This window comes from Pseudonaja textilis, chromosome 7, assembly GCF_049901715.1.
Source record: "Pseudonaja textilis isolate UNSWEBS1 chromosome 7, rPseTex1.2, whole genome shotgun sequence".
NCBI classification, from domain to species: Eukaryota; Metazoa; Chordata; class Lepidosauria; order Squamata; family Elapidae; genus Pseudonaja; species Pseudonaja textilis.
The window spans coordinates 23,956,941-23,983,826 of record NC_141996.1 but is presented as its reverse complement, the minus strand read 5'-3'; the positions used below and the strand labels follow the sequence as shown (position 1 = coordinate 23,983,826).

Below are 26,886 nucleotides of genomic sequence, written 5' to 3'. Positions count from 1 at the left end.
AGCAAATAACTGCAAGTCATTAAGCCTGATGTCACGTGACCACAATTTACAACTTCCTCTAACTTCTCTGCTGGCTTTGCTTGTGGGAAGCCACCAAGTGCCAGTCACATGACTATGGGGTGCTGTAACTGTCAGAAATGCATTTGCATCATTTCTCAAGTGCCGCAATTGTAAACATATCAGTGCAAGGATGCTGCAATAGTCACAACTTTAATGAGTAGTCATAACTATTATTTTTAGCACCATTGTAAAATCAAACGTCAGAGGAGTTATTGAATCTGTCATCTGCACCTCTATAACTGTCTGGTTTGGTTCTACAACCCAACTAGACAGACACACACTCCAGAGAGTAATTAGGACCGCAGAAAAAAACAATTACTACCAACCTGCCTTCCATCGAGGACCTGTATCCTGCACAAGTCAAAAAGAGGGCTGTGAAAATATTTACAGACCCCTCACATCCCGGACATAAACTGTTTCAACTCCTACCCTCAAAACGCAATCAAATCATACTAGGAAACAGTCAATATAAATCGTAAGGATTCAAGTGACAAAGTTACAGTCATACAGTCACAAGTGAGAGGGGATGGGTGATAAGGAGTGATGAGAAGATCAGAACAAGCACAAGCACACCAGAACAACTAGATACAAGGACAGTTTTTTTCCCAAACGCCGTCATTTTGCTAAACAAATAATTCCCCCAACACTGTCCAACTATTTACAAAGTCTGCACTACTATTACCATTAATCTGCTCGTCACTCCTTATCGCCCATCCCGTCCCACTTGTGACTGTATGACTGTAACTTTGTCACTTGTATCCTTACGATTTATATTGACTGTTTCCTAGTATGATTTGATTGCTTATTGTTCCCTATGACTATCATTAAGTGTCGTACCTTATGATTCTTGACTCTTGATGAATGTATCTTTTCTTTTATGTACACTAAAAGCATTTGCACCAAGACAATTTTCCTGTGTGTCCAATCACACTTGGCCAATAAAGAATTCTATTCTATTCTAAAACACTGAATAAGTGCTTGGTGAGTGAAACCTGCTGGTATCTAGTAGCCTCACAGTTGAAAAGTTGCAACAATGTAGCATTATCTCCATTATTAAGTCCATCCCTGTAAAACAACATCATTTTTATTCTCAGTTGTACACATTTCTATATACTAAATCTCTTCATGAGATTATACATGATCAACTTGAATATTTTAGCTGTACTTTTACATCTCAAGGAAATTAAAGTTATTTATAAATCTATTGAAGCTAGAAATGTTTCCAGTACAAATCATTTTCCACTGGGTGGCATAAGACATGTTTGCCTTTTTCTTATTGGCATTTTATAATGATGCTTTTTAAAATCAGGCTTTTGCTACCTCCTTTAGTGATTTTTTTTTCAATTTCCTTTTAAATACAAAACTATCAACTCTGGCAAGTAGCTCCAGAAAATTGTATCTCTGGCTATTCATTTTTACACAATGTGGTTTGACAAAAGATGAAGTTTATTAGATTACTAATTGACATTCTGAATGCATATTCAAATACTAAAATCACTTAAATAGCCTTGTAGATGCAGCAATGATCTTTGCTATCGTGCATTAAAAATTTATTGAACTCATAGATTATTTATTTATTATTATTTAGTACTCTATTTTTGCTGCCAATAGTAAAATGAAAATTGCTCATATTTTGTAAAAATGCTTCATGGAAATCAAAGGTATTCTTTATTCCCTCTCATTTTTAAACTGCAATTGGATATTGATTTTTTTTTTCTTTTCTTAAATCATGAACAAATAAAATATAATGGGTGAGCTGCCAAAGCAGCTGCTAAATCTTTTTTTTTTCCTCTAAAGTTTCAAGGCTGCAATGGTCTTTGATTTAAAATCTAAGTTTTAAGTCTTATAAATAAAAAGTCCAGCATAGTTAAAATATGAATTTACTCAGAAATTTCAATTCAGTACCAATAATTATATACTTAAAACCTCTTACTATGTTTCTCTCAAATATGGGGGATAACCAGAAAGATTATTCTGGAAGAAAATAATCCTTTTTTTATAAGGAATGTTGGAGTCCGGGATTTGTTGTTTACAGAGAAACTCCAGGTAATGGAACAGCAGAAGAGACACCCTTTACTCCATGACTGCTGGAGGACAATGAAAAGAGCATCAGATTGAACATTTATTTGAGCCTCTACCTTACAGTGATAAGGATGGCCAAACATTCTTATTTTTTTCATCTTTATCACTAGCCATCTCTAGGGTAACACCGTCCTGGGGTTTGAAGAACAAAGGTTGCGGGGGGAGGCAAAACAAAACTGGAGGGACATGAGGGGAGAAATTAAACTGGACAGGGAAGAAGGGGGGAGGGAGAACACCTCTATTTAGGCATTTTAAAACTATTATATTCATTAAGCAAACAGCTCCATCCAAGCAATGGATCTTTAGATTAATCTTCAAAAGTATCCAGCTCTCTGGAGGGAAATCTGCAGTCATTTGAATATCCCACCTATTTCACATTTTCAACAGCATTCTTCAACAGCATTTCTTTAGTGGAATTCTAGATACCCCGCCATCACCATTCACAGGGAATAATGAGTTTTTAAAAAACCCTTATTTTCCGATATGATTAATAAGGTAAAAGAAAATATTTTTAAGCTGCTGTTTTTTCTTGCTAACCACAATTAATATTGTGTTATCAGATTTTTACAAGTACTGGAAGTAATTTAACAAAACATAAAAGCCTAACTTATCTAATTTTCATGTAGGAAACCTGCAGTTGTTGGGGGAGGGGGGACCCTGACAGGCAGCTCCAGTGGAAAAGAAATTTGCATTTTGCCAAATACAATGAGTTTTTAACACCTAATTTATTCAGTTCCCCAAAGTATTTGTACCAACATAATATATGCTTGAATTTCTGACTAGCTCTAAGCTAAAACCAATGCTTTTTAAGATAGATAACTGCCTTGGTAAAAACAGAAATGTAAGCATTTTTTACTAGATATATATTTGTAGATAGATAAGAGAAATTGCACCCAGGCTTAACTATTAAGTTAGGAAGAATGAAAAATTCCTACATATATATTTTAAGAGATATGATTGATAGAAGTCCTTCTACCTTACTTTGGAAATATGAGTCAACAATGGTAAAGAGTTGGCAGTCTAAGGAAAAACAGCATTGATTCTCTATTTCTGATTGTGACCTGAAACAAATATATTCAACCTGCCAATTCCAACCTCTCTCTGAAGAAATATTCGTTGGTTTGTTTTTCACATTTTTGAAGTGCTCATCTCCTCATGGAGGAATGCTGGTTGGTGTATAATAAAATGTTAAAATATAAGGACAGTATATAAAAATTAAAAAAATAGAAAATCTAGAATTTAAAAGTAGGCTTTTAAAATTACTTTAAAAAACAAAGGGAGGTCTCAGGGTTCCAACTAGCTCCATGGGGGTCTGTGATGAAGAAAATGTAAAGAACCACTGGTCTAGTGGTTAAGGTATCAGATTTAAACCAAGAGATTTATAGTGATAAAGCAACTTCTAAACTGTCCTAGAATATGAATTCTAACATCAGATTAAAAACCAAAACTGTGAATTCTAGTCCTGCTTAGACATGAAAGGCAGCTTGGTGACTCTGGGCCAGTCACAGTCTTTCAGCCCAACTCACCTCACATGGATTTTATTTAGGAAAACAGGAGGAGAAAGAAGGATTAGGTAAGTTTGCCACCCTGAGATTTTTAATAAAAAATAATAAAGACAGGATGAAAAATTAAAGTAGTCCTTAGGCAGCATTATGACAACTCAGCCTTAGGCATAAAAGATGGTTAGGTGACTTTGTGACAGTTACTGTCACTCAGCCAAACTCATCTCACAAGGTTGTCTTTGGAAGAACAACAGAGGAGGAAAGAGTATTAGGTTTGCTGGCTGCTTTGAGTTATTTATAAAAATAATAAAGGTAAAAAAAAATTTTTTTTTAAGTCCTTTTTCAGAGGATTAAATCAAAAGTTTCTATCAGATCAGTGTAGATGGCACTACAGAATTCCTGTTAGATAATTTTATGTTAGAGAAATTTAAGGTCAAATTATACAATAATACATTGATCAAATCTTGATTACTCAAGTCTAAAGCCAACTTGATACTCAACTAGCACTTTCTCTTGGATCATCCAATCTGCAGTTTCACATAAAGATTCAAGAATGACTGTTTATATGCCATTAAGCTGGTGTCAGCTTTTTAGTGCCACGAAGAGAAAACTTTTTTTCCAGAATGAACTGCCCTCAATCTGGCCCTTAAAATTTATATAAATTTAAGATAATTAATTGCAAATTAGCTGAGTTGTCTTTTTTAAAAAATGTTTGTTTTAAAAAGACCCCACTGTTTAGAAATCTATAAAGGCTGATCAACATGCCCAACACTGGCAATAATCACTCAGGACTTTATTTTAGAATTCTATAAGGATAGAGTCCATCCCAGTATTTATTTCATTAGTGCAGTAAATTTGATAGTGTCTAAGCTAGAGACGGGAGATCAGTCAGAGAAAGAATCCAAAACTACTGCTGTCATATGCAATTCTCTAGCTGCAACGCACAGTATCCCTAAAAATATGATCTATTTCTCTGGAGGGATTAAACTCCAATCCCAGATTTTGGAGCTGAAATGTCAACAAGGCACTAGAAAACAGTGGACTTTTCATCCATATTGATCACTTCAAATTCATCCATAGTTGATCATATCCACATCAATATTGGTTCCTTTATTTTTAGTATACTCATAGTTAGGTTTTGTTTTTTTTTAGCTCAGAATGTACAATATATTCTGAGAATTACATCTAGAGTTTCTACCGTACATGCATTAATTAAGCTTTGACCCAAATGAAAGAGTTGGAGAACTTAGTGGTAAATTTTTGACTAGAAGTGACACTGGACATTAAGAGTTCCTACATGTAGGAGTAAATGAGGTAGTACATACTTAGAATCACAAAGTGGGATATTTGGGGGTATATTAAAGAATTATCAGACTACTCACAATTGCTCCATTTTATTGGAGAGTTCTGAGCATGGGCAGACTCCTCCACTCTTCTACATACATGGTTCTTACTATATACTGTAGTGTTAAAAGTAAATCTTGCAATGAGTGAGAAATTATCACTATCAGGACAGAAACTACTTTAAAATCAGTTCAACTGTTGGGCAATTTAACAGAGCCTTCAGAAATAGCATACAAATAAAGTATCTAAATTGTGGGGAACAAACAATATTGTACCCTTTACTTATTATTCTGGAATATGTATTAAAGCAGAAAAACTGAATCATCCTGATGTCCCTGAAAGGGATGGAAATATAAACAGTATATTTATGTTTGAGAGAAGTAGTATAAGTAAAAGGGAGGATTTGGTGCCTTTGTAGAAATGTAGAATTTAAAGGGATCAGACCATAGCATCCCAAAGTATTAAAAATGTTACATTTAAAGCTATAAAGATAGAATTTGCATAGCTTTATTTATCATTCCGATATAATATTTCTGTGGGCATGTAATCTTAACCTTGATTAGTTCAGGGGTCTTTTTCATTCTGGGGGCCAAAATCCCAGTGAACAGTGAAGCTGCACGTGTCAATAAAAGATGCTTTGTTGTATTTATTTCCACTATGATTGTTTAAAGTGGGGATTTTCACAACAAACAAATATTAATCATGCTGTGCCCCTTCTTCCTCAGAAAGTTAGTGATCCTTCTGAATTGCCAAACAATGAGCTGTTTGTTTAAATCTGAAAGGTCAAATTAAAGTTCAGTTTAGCCAAACTCCATTCTTCAGTATTAATCTCTTTGTCCTTAAAATCACAGGGTCTACCATATTAAAATGCCAGCAAAGGGAATTATTTATGGGGCGTAGCAAGACAGATAAATCTGATCTTTTTTATGTTGATTTAAGCTGGGATTTGAGCTGGGACTAGAAATCAGAGTTTCTAGGACACCTCTTTAACCATTATACAAATTGCCCCCCCCCCTTTTTTTTTTTTTGCATTCAACAGATCTTTAGCTTCCAGTGTTTACAGAAGTCAAATAACCACTTCACTTAATGTAGAGGGGAATCAATAATAACATTGGTATTGATATTAATAGCTCATGTCACATTTTTCTGATCAAAGTTCATTTTAGTCACCACATTAGCCTTTTAAAGGCTATTGAATCACAGGATGATATTTTTGTAGGAAAGTATATATCATACTTTCTCTGCTGAAGCATTAAACTACAGCATTAAACTATCTACAGATCATCAGATTTATGAATGGTAGATTGTTTACAATACATTATTTTTAATAAAATGGGAATGAGAAATCTCAATAAACAGCATTATACCAAGAACATTACTCTATTAGCTGAAAAAGTAAAATCATCTGCAGGCTCTAGTAATGAAAGTCAAAGAGCTACTGGGATAAAAAAGAACAAAAAGTAAATATAGATAAATTAATGACAATAAATACAAAATTAACCTTAGAATTGATAAAGAAATATTGAAATGGTGGGTCGCTTCTGCCTTTTAGGATTGGATGTCAGGATTTAGGATGCCATGATGGAAGTAGATCAGAACATATTCAAAATTTTCACTTGAGGCACAAATATGGCAATTTGACCACAGTCAAATGTGAGCATATTTTGAACACATTATGCAGAGACTTTGCTCTCTTGTGAGAAGCCTAGCATTCTTGAAAAGTTAGAAGGAACGAGAAGAAAGACAACAACTAACAACCAGGTGGATGGGCTGAATTATCATGATTAACAGTTGCACTGTTGGAAGATCTGAAGGACGAGATTAAGGACAGATTGCCTTGGAAAAGATGTACTTCTGTGGTCACTAAGAGTAGACACAAATTGATGGCAGATAATCTATCCATGTAAAAAGTATGACAGAAATCAATACAAAAAACTACCAAATAAATCTCTATTGCATGTGCAAAATTCTGGGACTTTAAATTAGTGGTTTTGACTCATTGAATAGAAACTGGAAACAAACTAACATTGGGTCCCTTTTTTTAATCTGCAGGACCCATTGTGGGCAATTCTGCTTGGACAACCATTAATGATCTCATGCATCTGTTACCGGAAAACAGTGTTGACTCATTGGCCACAGATTTCTACCCCATTATTTAAATTGCACTCTATCAATTACATCTTCATACCAGTCTCCAAAGATCCAAGAAGTGTGAGAAGATAGTATGTTGTGATAAAAAACAAGAATTAGGATTACAAAATTCCAGACTGAAATCCACCCTCAGCCATAAAATTTCCATTGAATTACTTTATGCCCACTCTAGCTCATAGGGTTTTGTTCTGGAGAGAAGATTGAAGATGAAATGCTATGGATGCCCTTAAACATCAAGAAAAAGGGAGAAATTTTGAATCAATAAACTGTATATGGGAACATTCCAGCCAAGTAGAACAGCATCACTAAATTCTCTACACTCAAGGCAAAATTAAGATCCCAAAGAAACCTAACATAAAAATGGTCTTCAGTTAAAACAGAGGGCTGAACAGGGAAAATCTTCGTGTAAATGAAGTGTCAATGAAAAATCACAGATGCTCATCTTATATATCAATATCAATAAAATATTTTAGTAATTACAAATTGATAAGATTTGCTACATATACAAATGTAGGTATTGTAGGATGTATCCACTGCCCCAGAGATAGAGGATATAACACATGTGTTACCTACGTGTCAATTATATAAAGAGAGAGATCATTGTCATAGACCATACATTAGATGAATTTGTCATCTAATGAATATAAAGATTGCCATCCTTATATTATGTTGTTTTAATGTACAGTATATTCATGTATAGTCAGAATCCCAAAATTATATATATATGGCCCTTTATTTGAACAAAACAATACTGTGTGTTGGATTTGATTGGGATAAATTATAGGGGTGATATACAACTATGATTTGCATTTTCTTTTACTCATATCTTTTACTGTACTTTTTTACCATATGGTCTTATTATTATTCTGTATTTTATATTTGTATTCTGGTCTGGCCTAATGGCTAATCAAAAAAGTATTATTATATTTGTTTAATAATATAGTACATTTTATATATTTATGTATTAAAAAACTTACTTGGGTTGTGGTCGTTGTCTGTATTTTTCTTATTTCCTTCCCTACTTCTTTTCCATCATCAGATCTTTCGGTATCTGATATGATACTCCCTCCATCTACATTTGATACAGTTTTCCCAGAAGACTCAGTTTCAAGAGTTGTAGCTGCCATTTCAGTATATTCTAATCCTTTAGAGGATGAAGCCAAGTCTCTTTCAGATAGTGAATCAATTGCATCAACAGAAGTATGAATTTTAAATTCCTTGTCTTCTATTATGCTTGAACTACATGCTATATCAGTACTACTAGACATATGAGAAAGAAGCCCAAGGTCATTATTCACACCAAGATGAATTTGAGTCTCTTGAATATTGGCAATAGTAATGTGATTGCTAGACAATTCAGGGAGCAGCTTCTCTTCTTGACTAGATATTTTATCAAAGAGAAATGAGGTGCTGTTATGAGGAGGTTCATCTTTATCATCAGCAAGTGTAATTAAGGGACCGTTGTCCTTCTCTTCACTTTTCTTAATTATGCCAACACTCCCATGAACATTGTTCTGAAGTTTTTCAACTGCAGCACTATATACATTGTCTAATAAAGATTCTACTTCCACAAGGGTTCCATTTTCTCTGGTTACCAAAGTCTCTGGTGACAGATCCATATCATCCAACTTTACTTCTGTGGCTTCCACCTTTTCTGCTTTTATATCAACTAACAGATCGTGAACCTCTACATGTACACCACTCCCAGGTCTATCTGCATTTCCAAGCACATCATCACATACTTTTGTTGCAATGAGTAAATCTCTGGAATCTGTGCTGACTGGGTAGTCTGTTTCACTTTCTGGACTTTGGCTTTGCGAAAGATCTTCAATTTCACGAATCTCCATTGCACCTTTTGCTCCAGTTGTCTGAGATGAAAGGCCTGAGATAGTACTCACATTCCCTTTTTTCCCCTTCTTGATATTCTCCTCTTCCTGTCTTTGGTATTCCTCATACATTTTTGCTAGGTACTCCTTGTGAGCTTCATAGGTAACCTTAATGCAAATTATAAAGTCAGGAAAAAAAGTAATGCTAATTCAATGTCAGAAAAAAGCAAAACAGTAATTTAACCAAATTAATAATGTAATTGAAAAAAATAATAATTCAGAAACAATTATAACATGCCATTTTGCATGGTGACCACAAGATGGTACTACAATTTATCTATAACATAATATTAACCAAATATGGGATTCTTACCTTTGAATGGGCTATGGAAAGTGTATCAACCCAGACCCTCCATCCTCCCCATTCGTATTTTATTGCATGATATAAAAGAATACGAAAGATGTTATACACCATCTCAGTAATTTTTTGTTCTTCAGAGTTCTTAGGATTAATATATCCCAAAGAAAACATCCAATCTTGCCATACTGAACACTGAAGTAAGCACCTAAAATAAAATAGTTACACTGAGATTCCATGGCACTTGAACTTTTTAAATATACATACAGATAAGAAAAACAGAGGCTTCCATACTAAATGTTAATTTAAAAAAATGGTTTGTGAAAATAAACCTGATTTGTAATAATAAGTAAACAATATACATTCATTACACCTTCACAAATAGAAGAAAACAATGTTTAAAATTGTAAGTGTTAAAATTATAACCTCCAGTAATGGGATCAGGATTCAGAATACTAGAAAAGAAACATCATTTAACTTAACAGCAATTATGTAGGCTATCTATTTTTGACTTTGTTTTTCACATCAAGAAAACAGAAAGTTACATTAAGAAAAATTATTCAGGAATAAATAAAAAAGTGTGAGGAAGGACTATTTAGTAAAAATCTGTGCCCAAATGGGCAATATGGGCATATAATAACATACTTAGAAGTGATATCTATGAAATGGTAGATCAAAAATATATATTTTATGAGTATTCCAAATCAAACACATCCAGATGATGCAAAGGTTAGGAAGGTAGCTGTAGGCACTGGCATCAAAAACACTACTCATAAATATCATGTATGTTGGGCCCCAGGCAGCCTTGGGAAGGGGACCCCTGACTACTTTACCTTATGATGAAAAACAGAAACAAAAAGATGAAAATTATTCCCCTCCCAATGTAAACGAACATGTAAGGATAATCATCCAAAACCTTTCCTTATTTCATAGTGTTTGCATAAGAACAACTACATAACTGAATGAGATAATTCTTTACATACCTTCTATTTTCACGGCTATTACTGAAAAGCTTGATCATATCTGATAAAAATAAACGCCGAACCTCCATGAGTTCTGCACTTGGTGCAGAATTCTTTAATAATGTGGCCACCACTTTCAGGATCACTTTAAAAGAGCAAATATATAATGTGCTTATATTTATTTTAATCACTGAAACACTACAAACATGGCGTTATCTATTGTAATTGTATTAACAGTGATTTTTAAATTATTAAAAAAACAGACCTTCTTTAAAGGAACAGAGTAGAAAAAGTTAAAGTATATCAAGTATACCGGTAATTATTTTATTTCCAATTGACTAGGCAACAAACAATATCACAATAATTAAAATCAGAAAAGCACAGAAATGGTTATAAATTATGCATATAGGCAACTGAAAAAAATTATAATAAATACACAAAAATTAACAGTGCAACCAGGTAATAGGGCCCCCTAATACATTCAGGACCTCAGGCTTGGGCACGTAGCCAATCTTTAAATAGTAAATGGTTAAAGGCTTGTGAAAGGCTAATAGGGTCAGGCCATCCTGAGCTACAAAGAATGTTCCAAAGGGAAGGGAATACTGCCAAGAAGGCAACTTCCTGCTCTCCATCCAACATCTCTTGGCTGATGGGACCCGTAGCATCCCCAATCAGCTAGACCAAACTAGATGGAGAGAAACTATTAGGAGAAGATGGTCTCTTGGGTAACCTGGTCCAAAGCTATGTAGGGTTTTCAATATGACAACCAACATCTTGAATTGCACTTGGAAACACATGGCAACCAATGCAGCTCCCTTAGTTATGGTGTTACATGTGACATATAACTAGCATCATAAACTACCCATGCAGCTGTTTTTGCACCAATTAATCTTTCTGAAAGTTCTTCAAGGGCAGCCTCATGTGGAGCATGTTGCGGTGATCCTAACAATTGGTAACAAGAGCATGAGTTTACTGTAAGCAAAGCCTCCCTGGTCTAGGAATGGGCACAAATGGCACACAAACTCTCCTAGCAATGCTGCTACCTGTTCTTCAAGCAGATTATGTGAACCCAAGTGGATCCCCACACTGCACAGTGCGGAAGTGCTTCCCCATCCAGTACCAAAGATGGAAGAACTGTGTTCCCAGATGGACAAAACACTCAAAGCCACTCCATCTTGTTTGGATTGACTGGTCCTTCCAGATCCATATAACCTCCAGAACCTTCTTTACTTTGACTTATATCAATCATAGTTCAAAGTTCTCAAACCTCTTGAAAAAGTTTACATGAGGTGAAGAGATACAAAAAACAAATCAAACAAAAGAGAAATCCTCAGCTAAAAGTGCACATCTACAATATACAAGCTTCCTGCTTTCGCCAAAATAAGAAAAACAGTGTTATGGTAGCTCTGCTTCTTTTGTATATAGGTTGTAATGCAGTGGTGGGATTCAATTTTTTTTACTATTAGTTCTGTGGGTGTGGCTTGGTGAGCGTGGCAGGGGAAGGATACTGTAAAATTTCCAGTCAGAGGCGATATTTGCCAGTTTCTGAACTACTCAAAATTTCTGCTACCAGTTCTCCAGAACTGGTCAGAACCTGCTGAATACCACCTCTGTTGTAATGTCACAACACACATAGCAAAGAAGCAGGGCTTTCTTTGTGACACTCTTCTTCTTTCTGCTCCCCCTTGCCCTCTCTCCACCCATGATTACCAATACAGAATAGTGTCCATCTTACATTTTATCAACAGCAATTCTGGACAAAAAAAAAATACTTTGTAGTATGATAGAACCTGTGAATTGCCAGTACTGTGATATTCACTTGAGCAGTAAAAAAATTGAAATTTATTACAAACATCTCTCAAAATTAAAAAGATAAATTCTTACTTGGATTTTGAATTTTCACGGTAGAATCTGGTTCTGGATGTGGTTTATGAACAACTTGTGTGCAGACTTGTTCAGTCAAGATCTATAACAGAAAAATCATTCCATTCACTCCACTCTTGGGTTTTCCAACAGAAATTATTGAAATAGATACTGTCTTCAGTACCGCATGTCATATACTGATAGTCTTATTCATTGTGTCATATTTAAATTAAGGTTAAATCCATTAATTATATTTCTAGTCCTTATTTTTGTCCCATTTTGTTTCCCCAGTAAACGATGCATGCATATATAAATTGCATAAATAGGTATTTTAACATATTTTCCTCCCAACTCATGCAATTCTTAACTTTTGATTATTATTCCAAATTATGCCCCATTTTTGTTAGCCATACAAAAAAATATTCTCTCAGGACATACATTTTAAAATAGATTCTAAAACATAACCATATTTCAAATACTTATACCCATTTAGCAGGTACAAACTGAATTGTTCTAGCATCAGCTGCTATTATGAACTTAAGAAAGAAGTAGTGCAACCCTTCTGTTTTGGCCTTGGAAAAACCATTCTGAGTGTTCTAGAAATGATCTGAATTGGGCCAGGATAAGCTCAGAATAAGCTGTTTCAAATGTGCCAGAACTGATTCAAACTAGCCAATTCTAAGGTTGGTCCACTTCCACAATACTCAGAATGGCTCCAAAACCGAGATACCTACGTTGCTACTTTCAGGATCGAAACCTTCAAATAGCATGCTAGTCATTATATTTATAAAACAAAATCACAGAATAATAAATAGATAAGGAACAGTCTGTTACTTTAAAAATGTTACACATAGAAAATAACCATAGAGAAAAGGTTTTATTCATGCCACAATGTAATATTAATGTAAATTAATGATTAATAGAAATAAACAAATATTTTTATGGTGATTATCTAACAGATTGAATCTACTAATTAATGAAAAAACATTTTAAAATAATATTTTCACAAAAGGTATTTCAATAAAAAGATTAATATAATATACCTCATACAGTGTGTTGTAAGTTGTAATCGTCAAAGTATTGGTATGTAACATCAACCTCTCTCCAAGAAGAGTAAACAGACTATGTGTATGCATGATTTCAACTTTTCGCCTGAAGTACAAAAGTATGGAATGTATGAAAATTTAAACAAATTTCAATGACAAAAGATAACAATTAATATTATGAAGAATCTTTCAATCTTGTGAGATTCCAATTACACATAATACAGTATATTTTATGTATATATTTTTAATATATATACTGAAATGAAATATCTGTTTTTTCATAACTACGTAGACAAATTATTTAAGAATCTGACTATTTCTCTACACAATTTTAGTACATACTCTATTAAATCAGAGCTATTGAAATATTTTGAATCAAAAAATTGTTATCACATCTTTAGAAAATAAATAAAATAAATAGGTCTCATTAAATAATCAATCAATTCAGTTTTTATTAATTAACCTTTTAACCTTTCTCACTGATACAGAGACTCCTGGTGGTTTACAATTTAATAAAAAGGTTTTGAAAAGATAATACAAAACAATTAAGAAAATTAAGTAGAAATATAAAAAAATAAAAGGATGGGCAACGTGGGGATGAGGATCTTGTCTTTACCCCAGGGGTATCAAACTGGTGGCCTGCAGGCCAGATGCGTCATATGCCGGCCACGCCCACTCCAGCTCCATGAAGGGAAAACATGATATGTCACGTGACATCAAAGTGACGTGGCGAATTTGACACCTGTGCTCTACCCCGTTAACCTAACTAAGTAACAAATTACTAACTAAAAAGAAATAAATATTCTAGTCTGGAGAAAAACCTAGGTATAGTTTAATAATGCTCATTGAAAGCAATGGGACAAATTAATTTTCAATGGATAACTCAGAGTATGAACAAATTTAACTCCAGTTTTCTGCTTTCTTTTTAATAAGAAAAAAGGAAAAAATAAAAAGGCAATTATGTAACTAAACAAGTAAGAAGGTTTGAAACATCATATTAGGAACTGGAACACATTACTTACTTATGGCCCAGATGTTTGAGAAAGTATCCTAGCACTTTTAGAGCCTGAACCCAAATACTTTCACTTTTTGAAGCCAATAATTTATAGATTACCCTGAAGGGAAGAAATATAAGACAGTGTAAGCAAAACTCCTTAAAACAGTAAAACAAAATCAAGTTATTCTGCTTGTTCTGCTCATATTCAAAGTGTTGCTTTTGAGTACTTATGCTTTAAATTTGCAGAATATCTGCATCTCTGTCTGATAATCCCAAGACATTTAATATTTACATGGAATTATCAAGTGAAATAATTGGAGGCTAAATTATTATCCAACTAATAATGGATGCAACTATTTCCCTTTTTATATGAACCAGATGACATAGTAGTAGACTTCATTCAATAAGATCTAGTTAGTTTAACATCTATCTAAATACTATTTTGTGTAGCAAGTTTGTGATGTATATCATATTCAATTCATTACAAAAAGAAAATCCAGAGTAATTGGGAGTAAATTTAATACTCTGTTGTTTTTGTTATGTTATGATTTTTAAAAAAATTTAAAATACATAGGCAAGTATGTTAAATGTTCTGATCATGCAATGTTTTGAAAAAGTTTGACTTTGCAACTTATGTCATAAACAAAATAAAGTAATAGAAAACGAGGCATTGTTTTTGTTTAAATACCAACCTCTCTTTCAATTTTGAATTGTATTTTCAATGTATTATAGCAACATTAAATGCCAACATCCCCTCCCTTGTTCATAAGCATACTGTCATTGTACAATTTATTCACCTACCAGAAAAATGAGAGTTATAGAATTATTGTTTCTACTTAATCTTACCGTATTCCGTTTCTTTGATCAAAGGCAGGTATCATAGATGCTGGATGTTCAGACATTAAAGCCACAAGCAACTGAAGCACATCATGAATATTTTCATCCTACGTAACACATTATAATGTTAGAGAAATATTTATTTTATGAATTTTTAATATTTCATTATGCGTAAGGATTTATATTCAGATCCTCAACTTGAAAGATCCCAGAGTATCAATATCATATATTACTAGCTTACCTCATGCATAGTTAGTAAATAATTCAATATACTTTGTAGTTCATCTTCTTTTACTCCCCGATCCTACAGAAATTGATTTAATAAACCATTAAATTTTACATTTAAAAATTTTCAATGTTTACATTTTAATAACTTAAACTGTCATATTATAAACATTAAAATGAAGTTTTTTACCAGTGAATCTGGGATGCATATGTCTGAGCCACTTCTAAATGCGGGTAGTCTTTGACTTACCACAACTGGGACTGAACTTTGTCACCAAGCAATAAGGTCATTAAGCAAGTCATTACATGACCAGGCCCAATTTTATGTCAGTTTTTACTATGGTTAATTGGATTACACTGTCAATATGTGAATCTGGCTTCCCCAATTGACTGAGAAAGGTGGCTGAGAAAGTTGCAAATCATAATCACGTGACTGCAAGATAATGCAACTGTTGTAAACGCAAGATGGTAGCCAAGTGCCTGAATTATAATCACTGACTAAGGTGGTGTTGATTTTAAGAATGTTAACAAAAATATAATTAAAGTGAATAAACGACTTGAATAATAATATCAGACCCTAAGATATACAACTCCTATTTAATAGCAAAATGAAGCTTCTAGGTTTTTAATAAAAATTATACTAGGCATGCCTTGTGAGGATTGTGAGGGTCTGATATTATTATTCAAGTCATTTATTCACTTTAATTATATTTTTCTTAACATTCTTAAAATCAACACCACCTTAGTCATTGATTATAATTCAGGCACTTGGCTACCATCTTGCATTTACAACAGTTGCATTATCTTGCAGTCACGTGATTATGATTTGCAACTTTCTCAGCCACCTTTCTCAGTCAATTGGGGAATATAAACTGTAATGAGAAAAGTTATGGGGAAAAGAGGGGGAGGAAGTAAGAAACAGGTGCATGAAATAAAGAAATATGGAAATAGTAAAACGTTTTCACACATAATGGTTGATGAATTAAAAAGGGGATTCTGCAGGGTGACAAGGGGTAATAAGAATATTTCTACAACTAAAAATATTTAGAAAATAGGATAATATAGATACTGATAACTTTTATTAAAAATTAAGAGGGGGAAATATGCTGCAGAATCCAAATGAAAAGATGTAATGATTATTATTGTAACTTCTTAAAAATAATGGTTTATTGGGAATCAAGATAAGGGAATAATGTCACACTCAAAGCAGTAAAAGGGGGAAACCTATACTTGTTTTTTTTTTTTCTTTAGTGTTAAAATTTGTATTAATCTAGAATTTATAAAAAGAATGTGTAATGGAAAGGAAATATGACAGACTAAAGAACCAACAAAATTAATAAGTTAATATAGACTATTAAAAGCAAGGAGAGACATTGGTTTTATTAAAAGCAAGGAGAGACATTGGTTTTATCTTTTTTATTATTATCATTATTATAATTAGGCAAACATGTATTGTTTATTTTTAAAATAAATATTAAAGGATTATATTTTAAATAATTGAAATGAAACAAAAAAATGTTTCGATTGAGATTAATGAAAGAGGCTAGAATTAATGTGTTTCTCTCCTTACTGAAAATTTGGAATGGAAAAGGTAATAATAGAATTAACTATGCATATATGAATGTATAATTGCTGTCATATTTGTATGTAAAGGTGATGATCTGGAAATATGCTGTCCACTAAAAAGAGATTTTTGTTCTTAATGTGAAAAACTGAATAAAATTTGTTTAAAAAAAGGAAATTAAACTTAAAAATTGCACAATATAAAGCTATACAAAAAAGCAGGGCCATTTCACTGCATGACTGCTTCAAATCACTTTCTGTGAATTTCAGTTGATCAGACATTTCACCAAAACAAAACATACATTCAGCATGTCTCTTTTTAGTGGGAACTGGATTTGTAAATACATCCTCTTGCAAGAATGAATATATCACTTCACTTTTTGAAGAATGATTTCAAATAGTTTGCATAAGAAAATACGAATGGAACAAGAGGCCAAGAAGATACAGAAAATTCTAAATGGAATAATGAATAATATCGAGTTAAGATTCATATTCTCAGAAAAAAACAGCAGCAAATGCTCCCATGTGCCAGCTGCTATGGCAGGTCAAGAATACCTAAATGAGAAAAACAAGCTCTCATTTGAGCATGCATTGTAGAAAGCATGCAGTTCACACCAATTTGTTGAGTTTTAGATTCCTGAACAGGGATCAAAGAACAAATTGATACCTATGATTTATAGAGAGCACAAAAAACAACCCAGATCTGATTTCCTTATTTCAGAACTGGCAATACCCATTAATCTTTAAATCTTAAATTACCTTCAAAATAAGCTGCTTCAAAAATAGAAGCATGAATGCGCGCAGAGATATGATTTCCTTCTGGGATGGACGAGGACCTTCTGAAATAAATGAAAAAGAGTTGCATGATTTCATCTTAGGCAGCACACAAACAAACAAACAAACAAACTTTATAGTAGTTAAATATTGCAGTGGTTCATTTATTATTTTAAAGCACTTGTTTCATTTCATATTTATCAATTGCAGAGGACTCTAAATTAAATTGTAATGATAGAAAAAAACGTGTGTAACAGAACAAGATCTTGGTTTATTAGAAGAAAATCCAATTGAATTCAACAGAATTTACTATCAGGTAGAAACTTTATTTATTTAAAGTGCCCCACAATTAATTTAAAATAGGACATCAGCTTGAAATAGACTTGTTATACAGCAATGACACATTTATTTTGAATGCATGCATTTTATAAGCATTCATATGCAAACAATACATTTTTTTCTTATACTTACCCAAACCTTTTGGAGTAATTCCACTGCTGTCTGCAGGATTAACCACCCAGTAGTAATATTTTAGTGTGTGCATTAGTTGTAATACTGTTCCTACTCTACGTATCGTATTGTAGATAGTAGCAGTACCAATGAATTCAGCAGACAAGTAAGTATATAGTGATAACTGAACCTAAAGAACATCATGAAAACATGTATTAATTTAGCCACATTTTAATTATAGATTTGATGATAAACAAATAATCAACGTAAACAAAACAATTAAAGGTTGTTAATATTCATGACATAAACATGGTAGGCCAGTATGAAATAATAAACTAGATTACAATAAAATGAAAATTTTAAAAAGTGATAAATGATGGAAAAGTGCTATACAAGAACTGAAAACAAAGTATACTGTACAGTATGAATAGAACAATGTATTTGAAGAACATTTTATCCAGAAAACTTTGTTACCAGGTGTTTCAATAAACATGTATATTCAGTGTCACATGAAGTCGGACTGAAGCCAACTTTATATTAGCCATAGAGATTCCATGTAAAAGAAAAATAAGACCAACTTCCAGTAATAGAAGGGACCAAAAGCTAAGATGCTCCAACTAATCTAAACACTTGAGTTAGGTGAGGTAGAAAAAATAATCTAGTTTTTACATTTTCAAGTTTACTTTCTGATTGTTGCTTCCAAGCAATTTCATTTTTGCCAGCATATATAATAATAAACTTCCACAATCCCTCACTTTTATTAATAATTCATTTATTAAACATAAATCCTTCTACTACTACTTCTACTATAATTACTGTATTAATAAACACAGTTAATTATAAAACAAGAAAAAATTACAAGATGCAAATAAAGCATTAAAATATATTAGTTTTTATTAATTTAAAAATACAAATTTATTTTTGCTACTACTAATACTGCAGTAAAATGTATGGTTCACTGACCTTTGCAGGAGTATGAATCCAAATAGCAGGATTAAAAAGGATATGGTCGCATAATTGCTTTAATAGAGGTGCTCCATGAGAGAGCCCATCAAGGTATTTTGCAAAAGACAGAAACTGTTCCAGTACAGCTCTCGTTATATGAACTCTGGATGACTGGAAAAATTGATGTTATCAGTAGATATTCCAATATGAATATTATGTTCAAGACAAGAAAACTGAGAAACGATTGTTTTTATGAAACAGTTGGTGTACAGCTGATAAATCAACTGCTGGATGTGTATAAATTGAAATATATTTTTAACTATTGAAGAAATTAGAAGAGAAGAGAAGAGAAGAGAAGAGAAGAGAAGAGAAGAGAAGAGAAGAGAAGAGAAGAGAAGAGAAGAGAAGTCTTTATTGGCCAAGTGTGATTGGACACACAAGGAATTTGTCTTGGTATAAATATTCTCAGTGTACATAAAATAAAAGATACATTCATCAAGAGTCAAGAATCACAGGGTACAACACTTAGGGTACAATAAGCAATCAAATTAGGGGAAATATTCAGAACAATTCTTTCAACTTGTCAATAATAGTCATGTGATAGGCAAGTCTTAGAATGAGGCCTTCCATAGGGATGCACGAAGGAAACCTTTGTGGATTTTCTTTCTCTGCAGCTCCTGATCAGATCAGGCACACTCTTAAACTTGATCTGTTTTTCTGTGGTTTCTCTGCCCAGACACAACATTTATTCCTAGTTTGATCAATTCTGGGGAAGTTATCCCGAGATGAATAGAGACAAAGACGGAGATTCCCAATTCTCCTTTCCACAATTTCTCTAAGATTGGAAAGAATACTTATAGCTATGGCCTAATGTTAAAGCTAATTTACAGAAAGTCCTTGATTTACAACCAGGCTTGGAACCAGAATTTTAGTCATAAGTCATGGCAGTAATAAGTCAAGGCACCCAAGTGATTGGACCTGATTTTTTTTATTGTTTTTATGGAATTTTTAAAGCAAACCAGTTATTAAGCAAAACAAGAAGGGACACTTTTGCTGGAAAAAAATGGTTATGTAAAAGTGGCTAAGACACAAGGTTAGAAACTACAGAATCAGATATTTCAATATACATGTACATTCACTGTCACATGAAATCAGAGTGAAGCCAAAACTCTTGAAAGAATTTATGTTCCAGGGAGGGGAGATATTATTGCAAGCTAGCATAATGTTCAAATAAATAAATAAGTCAAATAAATTATATCAAAATATTCAGATATGTTTACAATATTACTTTTTCACTTACTTTTTCAAGAAGATAACCAATCACAAGGAATCCTTTTCCACCCAGCATTTGTTCTTGCATGGCTACTGAACTCTTAAGGAGCTCCACCAAGAAAGCCAAAAGTGTAGCACTGCACATAAAATACAGATACCAATTAGATATAAACTATTGTACATTTGATATTATGGCTTTTTAAAACTTCATAATATTTAAATGAGAATAAAAATGTACTTTGTATATAAAGATTTAAGCTTATTAATTAACCTTATAGATAATTAAAAGTAAGAATTGATAAGTATGTCATATTTTAGGATAGCAAAGCAAAGTTTATAAATTTAACTCCCAAATCATTTCAAGATTATAAGCAGTGTTATTGATATATAAGAATGTACATACATAATGCAAAATTATGTTGTTTTACAGCAGTAATTCTTGGATTAATTCTTTGTATAGTGAAGATTCAACATAAGAATCAATGTACAATATGTCATTCCATCAAATATACAATAACAAACCAAGTGCAATTCTTACAAGTTGGATATGGAAGAAAGATTGAATGTAGATCTTCCATACAGAATCACCATCCAAGTTTTCTAAGATTTCACATGAGTTCACTCAACGTATGGTTTGTGTTGCTTTTCCAATGTCAGATTAGGCTAAAAATACTTGGCCATAACTTTGCCATCAATTCTATATTAATTCCAACTTGGAAAGCACAGATGAAAATGGGTGTTGTTTTGTGAGCTATATTTTTATGTGATTTATAGTTGTGATTTAGATTTATAAATTACATAAAAATCTGGAACTCAACAAACTCTAGTGGAAAGTGAAGGAGATGCATGCAAATTCCATACAAAACTAACTTAAATATTAAAAGCCCCTGATTTCATAGCTTGTTTTAAAAATGTAATATGGAGTGAAATTTTCAGCTATAAGGGGTAAATAGTTATCTGAAAACAATTTAATATTAGCTGGAATAAAAAGATAAAAGAAACAGAATATGAAAACAATGTAACTGTAAAGCATACCTACATTGAAAAAAGTAAGTATATATTTACACACAAAAAATAAAGTGCTTTATTTAGTAAATATATTAATAAAATGGCCCTTCTAAATTAGGCCCCTGTCTTTTTCATCTATTCTGATGAGGAAAACCCAGCTTACCATGAAACTTGTTGATCAACCTTTTAGGGCAGAGGTGTCCAACTGACAATCCACAGGCCAGATGTGTCACCTGCAGGTCACACCCATCCCAGCCCCCAGTGAAACGTTATATGATGGCGATGTGATGCTATGAGTTTGACACCCGTGTTTTAGAGCCACAAGACAGCATTGCTTAACCAGCTGCCACCTTGATGTCTATCTCACCATACAAATGGCCTTGAATATGATCAGAAAAGCAATCCCATACATGATTACTCAGAAATCCATTAATTTCTAGTGGGCCTGCTTAACTGTATGATATTGTTGTTAAAGTAATAAATAAGCATTTACCAGGGGTGGGATTCTACTGTTTCGGATTGTTTCAGGTGAACTGATAGTTCTGATGAGAATTTGGCCCGCCCATCCACCCCTGCTCTTTTCTATGTTTTATTTCATTGTTTTAGAGCATAGCTGATTCACGTGGCAGAACAGTTTGCCGCACGTCAGCTATTTTATTCACAGGGACTGCAGTAAAAGGTAAGTAATAGAGATGAAAATTGGCTTTTTAAAATGTGGAACACGCGTGTGTGTGTGCTCACCGAACCAGTTGTTACATCGGTTGAATCACACCACTGGCATTTAGCCTTGTTTATCCAAAGACATTTTAAAAAATCTATTCAATTTTGTTTTGAGGGTGGGTAGGTTAAAGATTATCTATAATTAACCCTACCTGTAATTAAAGTGATTTTAATAATTTATTTTTATAGCTTTAAGATTTTTTATAAGTCATCTTATATGTTGTTGGCCAAAGATTAGATACAATAAGCTAAATAAAGTAAAGATTTTCTTGGAACATTTTGAAGAAAGTGTAAATTTAAATCATTCTCTATTATATGATTCAAATTTTCAAGTGAGCTGTCTTTGATTACCTAAAAAAGAACTCTGTGCACTCTAATTCCATCTGTCTGTATTTTCAATTGAAAATAACAAGCCGAGGCTACGCATAGCATGTTAATGATAATAAATGAGATTTACATATAATTTACATGCTCTAAATATATTGACAGAAATAATTCAATTTTCATAGCCAAATTGAATTCTCAAAAAGCTCATAAACAAACAGTAATGTATTGAACAAATATATGACTCATTGTAATTCTAAATTTTATACATTATAATATGAGGAACTATGCCAAAAGTAAATTATTTTGTTGATCCAGTGACTTAACTAGATAACCCCCCCCCAAAAAAAGGGGGGGAATACAGTGCCGATTTCCAGATCTTCCCCCATCGTTTTAAAAAGGTAAATGACTTTTAATAATAACAGAATAAATGACTTATGACTAATTCTGTTTTCCAGAATATGTTAATATTATTTTCTTGGCAACACTGTCTTATTCTGGATTGGGTTGTTTTCAAATAAAGTTCTATAATTAGATGATTTAGAGATTCATTGCACAAGTAAAAAGGTGATTTTGCCACTAAACAGTTAAATGTATTCCTGCCAACACCTGCTTTATTAGCAAGATCAGTTTTGTAGCTAATGCTGCTGGATACAAAATATCACTGCTTATATTTTTTGAGATCCACCCTTGCTGTTTTATTTTATTTTATTTTTTGGTTGTTTATTTAAAAATTAATTAAGTAAATAGCACACATTCAGTGTCATCACAGCACAGTAAAGGTCTAGATCACATACTGTTCTCAACCATCTCTAGCAAAGTCTTTGGGCTATATAAAACAGGATAATTAAACTAGTTTGTCTAATCAAGTCTAAAAATAAACAACATCTGATGTCCCTATTAATTTTTTAAATAAATCTTTTCAAATCACAGGAACCATAGAAAAAGTAATGTATTTATTTACTACATTTCTCCCACACGAGTGTACCTAAATATACTTTCAGTTTTATACTTTTATGAAGCATACAAAAGCATAAAGAACTGAGACCTAATGAAGAAAGCTAATTTAATTTTCATAAAATTAAATCATATATTCTAAATATAACTATTTTAGTATGATTCAATAATTCAATAATAAGAATTTATCAATCTGATTAATCAATTTACCTTTATATTACACGACTAAGTAGCCTAGAAATATAACATAACGATAGTGATTGATGGATCTGTCATAGTGTTAAGAGTCTTTCTCAGACTCTTTTTAAAGGTCATAATTACATTTTATGGATAATAAAAATGACTGAAGAAAGATTAAACATTTTTGATATTCCTTTCTGCATTTTCTTCAACTCTTTCCTCTGTCAACAATAAAGTCAAAATACAGTTCTGTACACATCTAATTATCTTCTGAAACCCATCATAATAAAACAAATAGCTAGAGGTCTAAAACATTTTTAAAAAACACTTAATGAAATAGAATCCATTCATCTTCAAATCCTTTTTAAATAGTAATAGTCAGGACAGAGTACTTACTTTACAACAATAATTTATGAAAACACCTTTTCTCTGTACAGAAAAACAAACACTGTAGATACCCAAATGACTGTTACATAAAAAGGAATTATAGAACAATAAAATCACAATGCCTTTTATGGAAAAAACATAATTAGGAACCTTGGTGAAATCACTTCTAAAATAATTCACACCTCCATTCTACCAAATTAAAGTACCACAGGATGTTCATATAAGATAACATGGTCTGAAATTTACCAACACAACTTTGTCACAATTGGCCATTTTAGTTGTAGCTTAAAACCAGCAGCTATGTTCCTTTGCTATTTTGACTTAAATAACATGTTCTCATGTTTGGTGTGCATACTGTTTGGTTATTTGTGCCAGCAAGTATGCTTTAGTAAACCAGAAATTCCATGTATGATTTGTTTAACATTATGAGATGAATCTTCTTCTTTTTTTCCTAACCCCACTCCCCAAATCTGAAAATATAATCTATCATTGGCATTGAATTCCTATCTTCATTATATAAGATAGGATTTTTAAACTAAACAAACATTAGATTGTTCATCCACACCCACTGGCAGGATGACTATCATTGCACAGCAGTAGACTTCCTAATTATTGCATGTTGCAAATGAAGCCAAGGTTAGCTTTCTATGTTGCTGCTAAAAAGTTAGCTTTCAACATCAGAGGATACACCTTAAATGTTTAATCCCAACAGACTTTTCCACTTATCTTTCAAGTGAAAAAAATCACAAATGGATAAAGACTAAATGAATCATAGGCACTTGAAGAGATCTAGAAGTCCTTGTTTCTGAACATATGAAAAGCTATGATCAAATGCAATTCTGAATTAACTTTCTTAGAAACAGTAAACAAAACTTCAATCACTGATCCCATATTTTGTAGCTATTATCTACAGCACTAAATTATATACATGTATGTATGTATGTATGTATGTATGTATGTATCAGTTACATTTTATATTTTTTACTAAATTCAGAATTACATTTCTTAATTACATTTTTTTGTGAACAGCAATTTACAAAAATTAAATATACTAATATAGTGATTCCTAATATCTTTGTAGTTTTTATCCAATTTATATGTTCATATACCACAGCTTAGTATCAGAATAAATATCCTTATATTGGACTAATTATTTTTTCTAGCTCAGTGTTGACTGTCATACTGCCTGACATACTCTAGAATTTTTATTGAGAAATCCAAATGCCCCCAGGAGAGGTTAGAGATTTGATCTGGATCTTCACATGAACAATATGTCATAGTATGTCATTAATATATGGGGTTTTTTTATTTAAAATCCATATGTGAAAGCTCTACTTTGTCAATATCTACCCTGAAATCTAAGACCCATATGTCAAAGTGCCAATCTTACAAAAATACATACATAAATAACTATTATTTATTTACAAATATTTATACCCAACTATTCAATTTTAAGAATTCTTAGTACAGCTTAATATTTGACATTGTGGTCAGGGGAAAAGGTTAGTTTGCATTGAACATCAAATTTATTCCAAGATGTACTCCATGAATATCTTTATAAAAAGTCATAATTGAACAGAGGGGGAGTAACTTTATAAACAACTTACCAGGAACTAAACTGCATTGGACTGGTACAGGATTCACATTAAACTTGCAAAAGTCTGTGCATTGCCATAAAAATCTCTCCACTGTTGCCTATTTCCAACTCCCCTAGATATAAAGGCAAATATAAAGGATACTTCAGGCCATTCCTAGATCTCCACTATACCATGTCTCACCCTAGTATGCAACAGTATGTGTCCATAAGATACACAATGCAATGGCCAATACTTCTGAAGTTTATCTGTAACAGAAATGGATCAACCCAATTGCCCACCTATGACTGAATTTCCCAAGTTTTAGAATCTCAGAAAAACATGGATCTTCTCTGTCCTCTCTATTAACCAACTTTATTCTTGAGAAGCAGAGAAGATCACGAGGAGCAAAGACTGCTAAACAGAAGATTGTAATTTCCATCTAAAATTGGAAACTCTTAAGCATATTCAGCATTATCAAAAGCTAAAAATAAGCTTAGGTCACCGTTCTTTTCTGCCACCAATTTTCATTCTGTCTAGCTACAGAAGCAGAGAATTGGCAGGAAAACATGCCTGTATCTACTTAAGTATCATTAGACCTAAATACTGAAATTAAACTCAGCAACAATGGAGGTAAAGACTAGAATGTTTGTCATTTCCATTCTAAATAAAACAAGTTTTATGATAAAACACCATTCCTTGGTTAAATGATCTGTACATTTATAATAGCATTGTTAATAATGCTAGTCATAAGGAAATGAGGATAAAAATGAAAGTTTTTATCAAAGTTTTCAAGACACTTTAGAATTAACATATAAAAATACATTCCGTGCTCACCATGCTTTGTTATACTAAATAAAATTGTTTTTCTGATATTTTAAGTCCCATCAAGAACTTATGACAGTCTTAAAATTATGTACAGTCAGCACTGACTACTCTGAGATAGATCTGTAGAATTTCATCCACTTCTAGGTAACATATTTCATTTATATTATTAAACATTACTTTGTTAACTAAGATGAAGTGTTATAAGTGGAAACTCAAATAAGTGACTGGGTCTTATTTATAGAGCACTAAGAACCTACCCAATCATTTGCAGTCAATTCAGCATTCGTTCAACACAGGTCAGCAGAGTCCTCCTAGGCATTCACAAAAAGGGCAAATGGCCATTTCAGTTGTCACAATCTGTTTGAACTCTGCCAGATACTATTTATCAATGCCATTCAACCTATTTCTTAACACAGAGTCACAATGGGATGGCGGCATATAAATTTTATAAATAAATAATAATAATACCGCTATGGGCAAAAATTGAATACATTTGAAAAGATAGATACTTCTGATATACAATAGGAATGATTAAAAATTATACCAGAGTAGACAACCTTTGCCCTGTTCGGTCATTGTTCCTTACTTAAACAACAACTGCAACAACAACAACAACAAAACAATAAAAAGAATTACCATGGATGGGAAGAA

General features: G+C 32.6%; 1 protein-coding gene across 1 annotated transcript in view; it reads right to left on the bottom strand.

Moving 5' to 3' along the window:
- NBEA (neurobeachin) overlaps positions 1-26,886 on the bottom strand; it is a 166,210-nt gene that overhangs the window by 94,817 nt on the left and 44,507 nt on the right. The window contains exons 11-22 of the mRNA XM_087937881.1: positions 20,286-20,394; positions 19,004-19,156; positions 18,062-18,230; positions 17,576-17,655; positions 15,270-15,332; positions 15,038-15,135; positions 14,217-14,309; positions 13,192-13,300; positions 12,170-12,251; positions 10,307-10,430; positions 9,339-9,531; positions 8,117-9,133 (exon numbers count right to left, since the gene is read on the bottom strand). Coding sequence (XP_087794007.1) covers positions 8,117-9,133; positions 9,339-9,531; positions 10,307-10,430; positions 12,170-12,251; positions 13,192-13,300; positions 14,217-14,309; positions 15,038-15,135; positions 15,270-15,332; positions 17,576-17,655; positions 18,062-18,230; positions 19,004-19,156; positions 20,286-20,394 — 2,290 coding nt within the window. The remainder of the gene's footprint in view (positions 1-8,116; positions 9,134-9,338; positions 9,532-10,306; positions 10,431-12,169; positions 12,252-13,191; positions 13,301-14,216; positions 14,310-15,037; positions 15,136-15,269; positions 15,333-17,575; positions 17,656-18,061; positions 18,231-19,003; positions 19,157-20,285; positions 20,395-26,886) is intronic.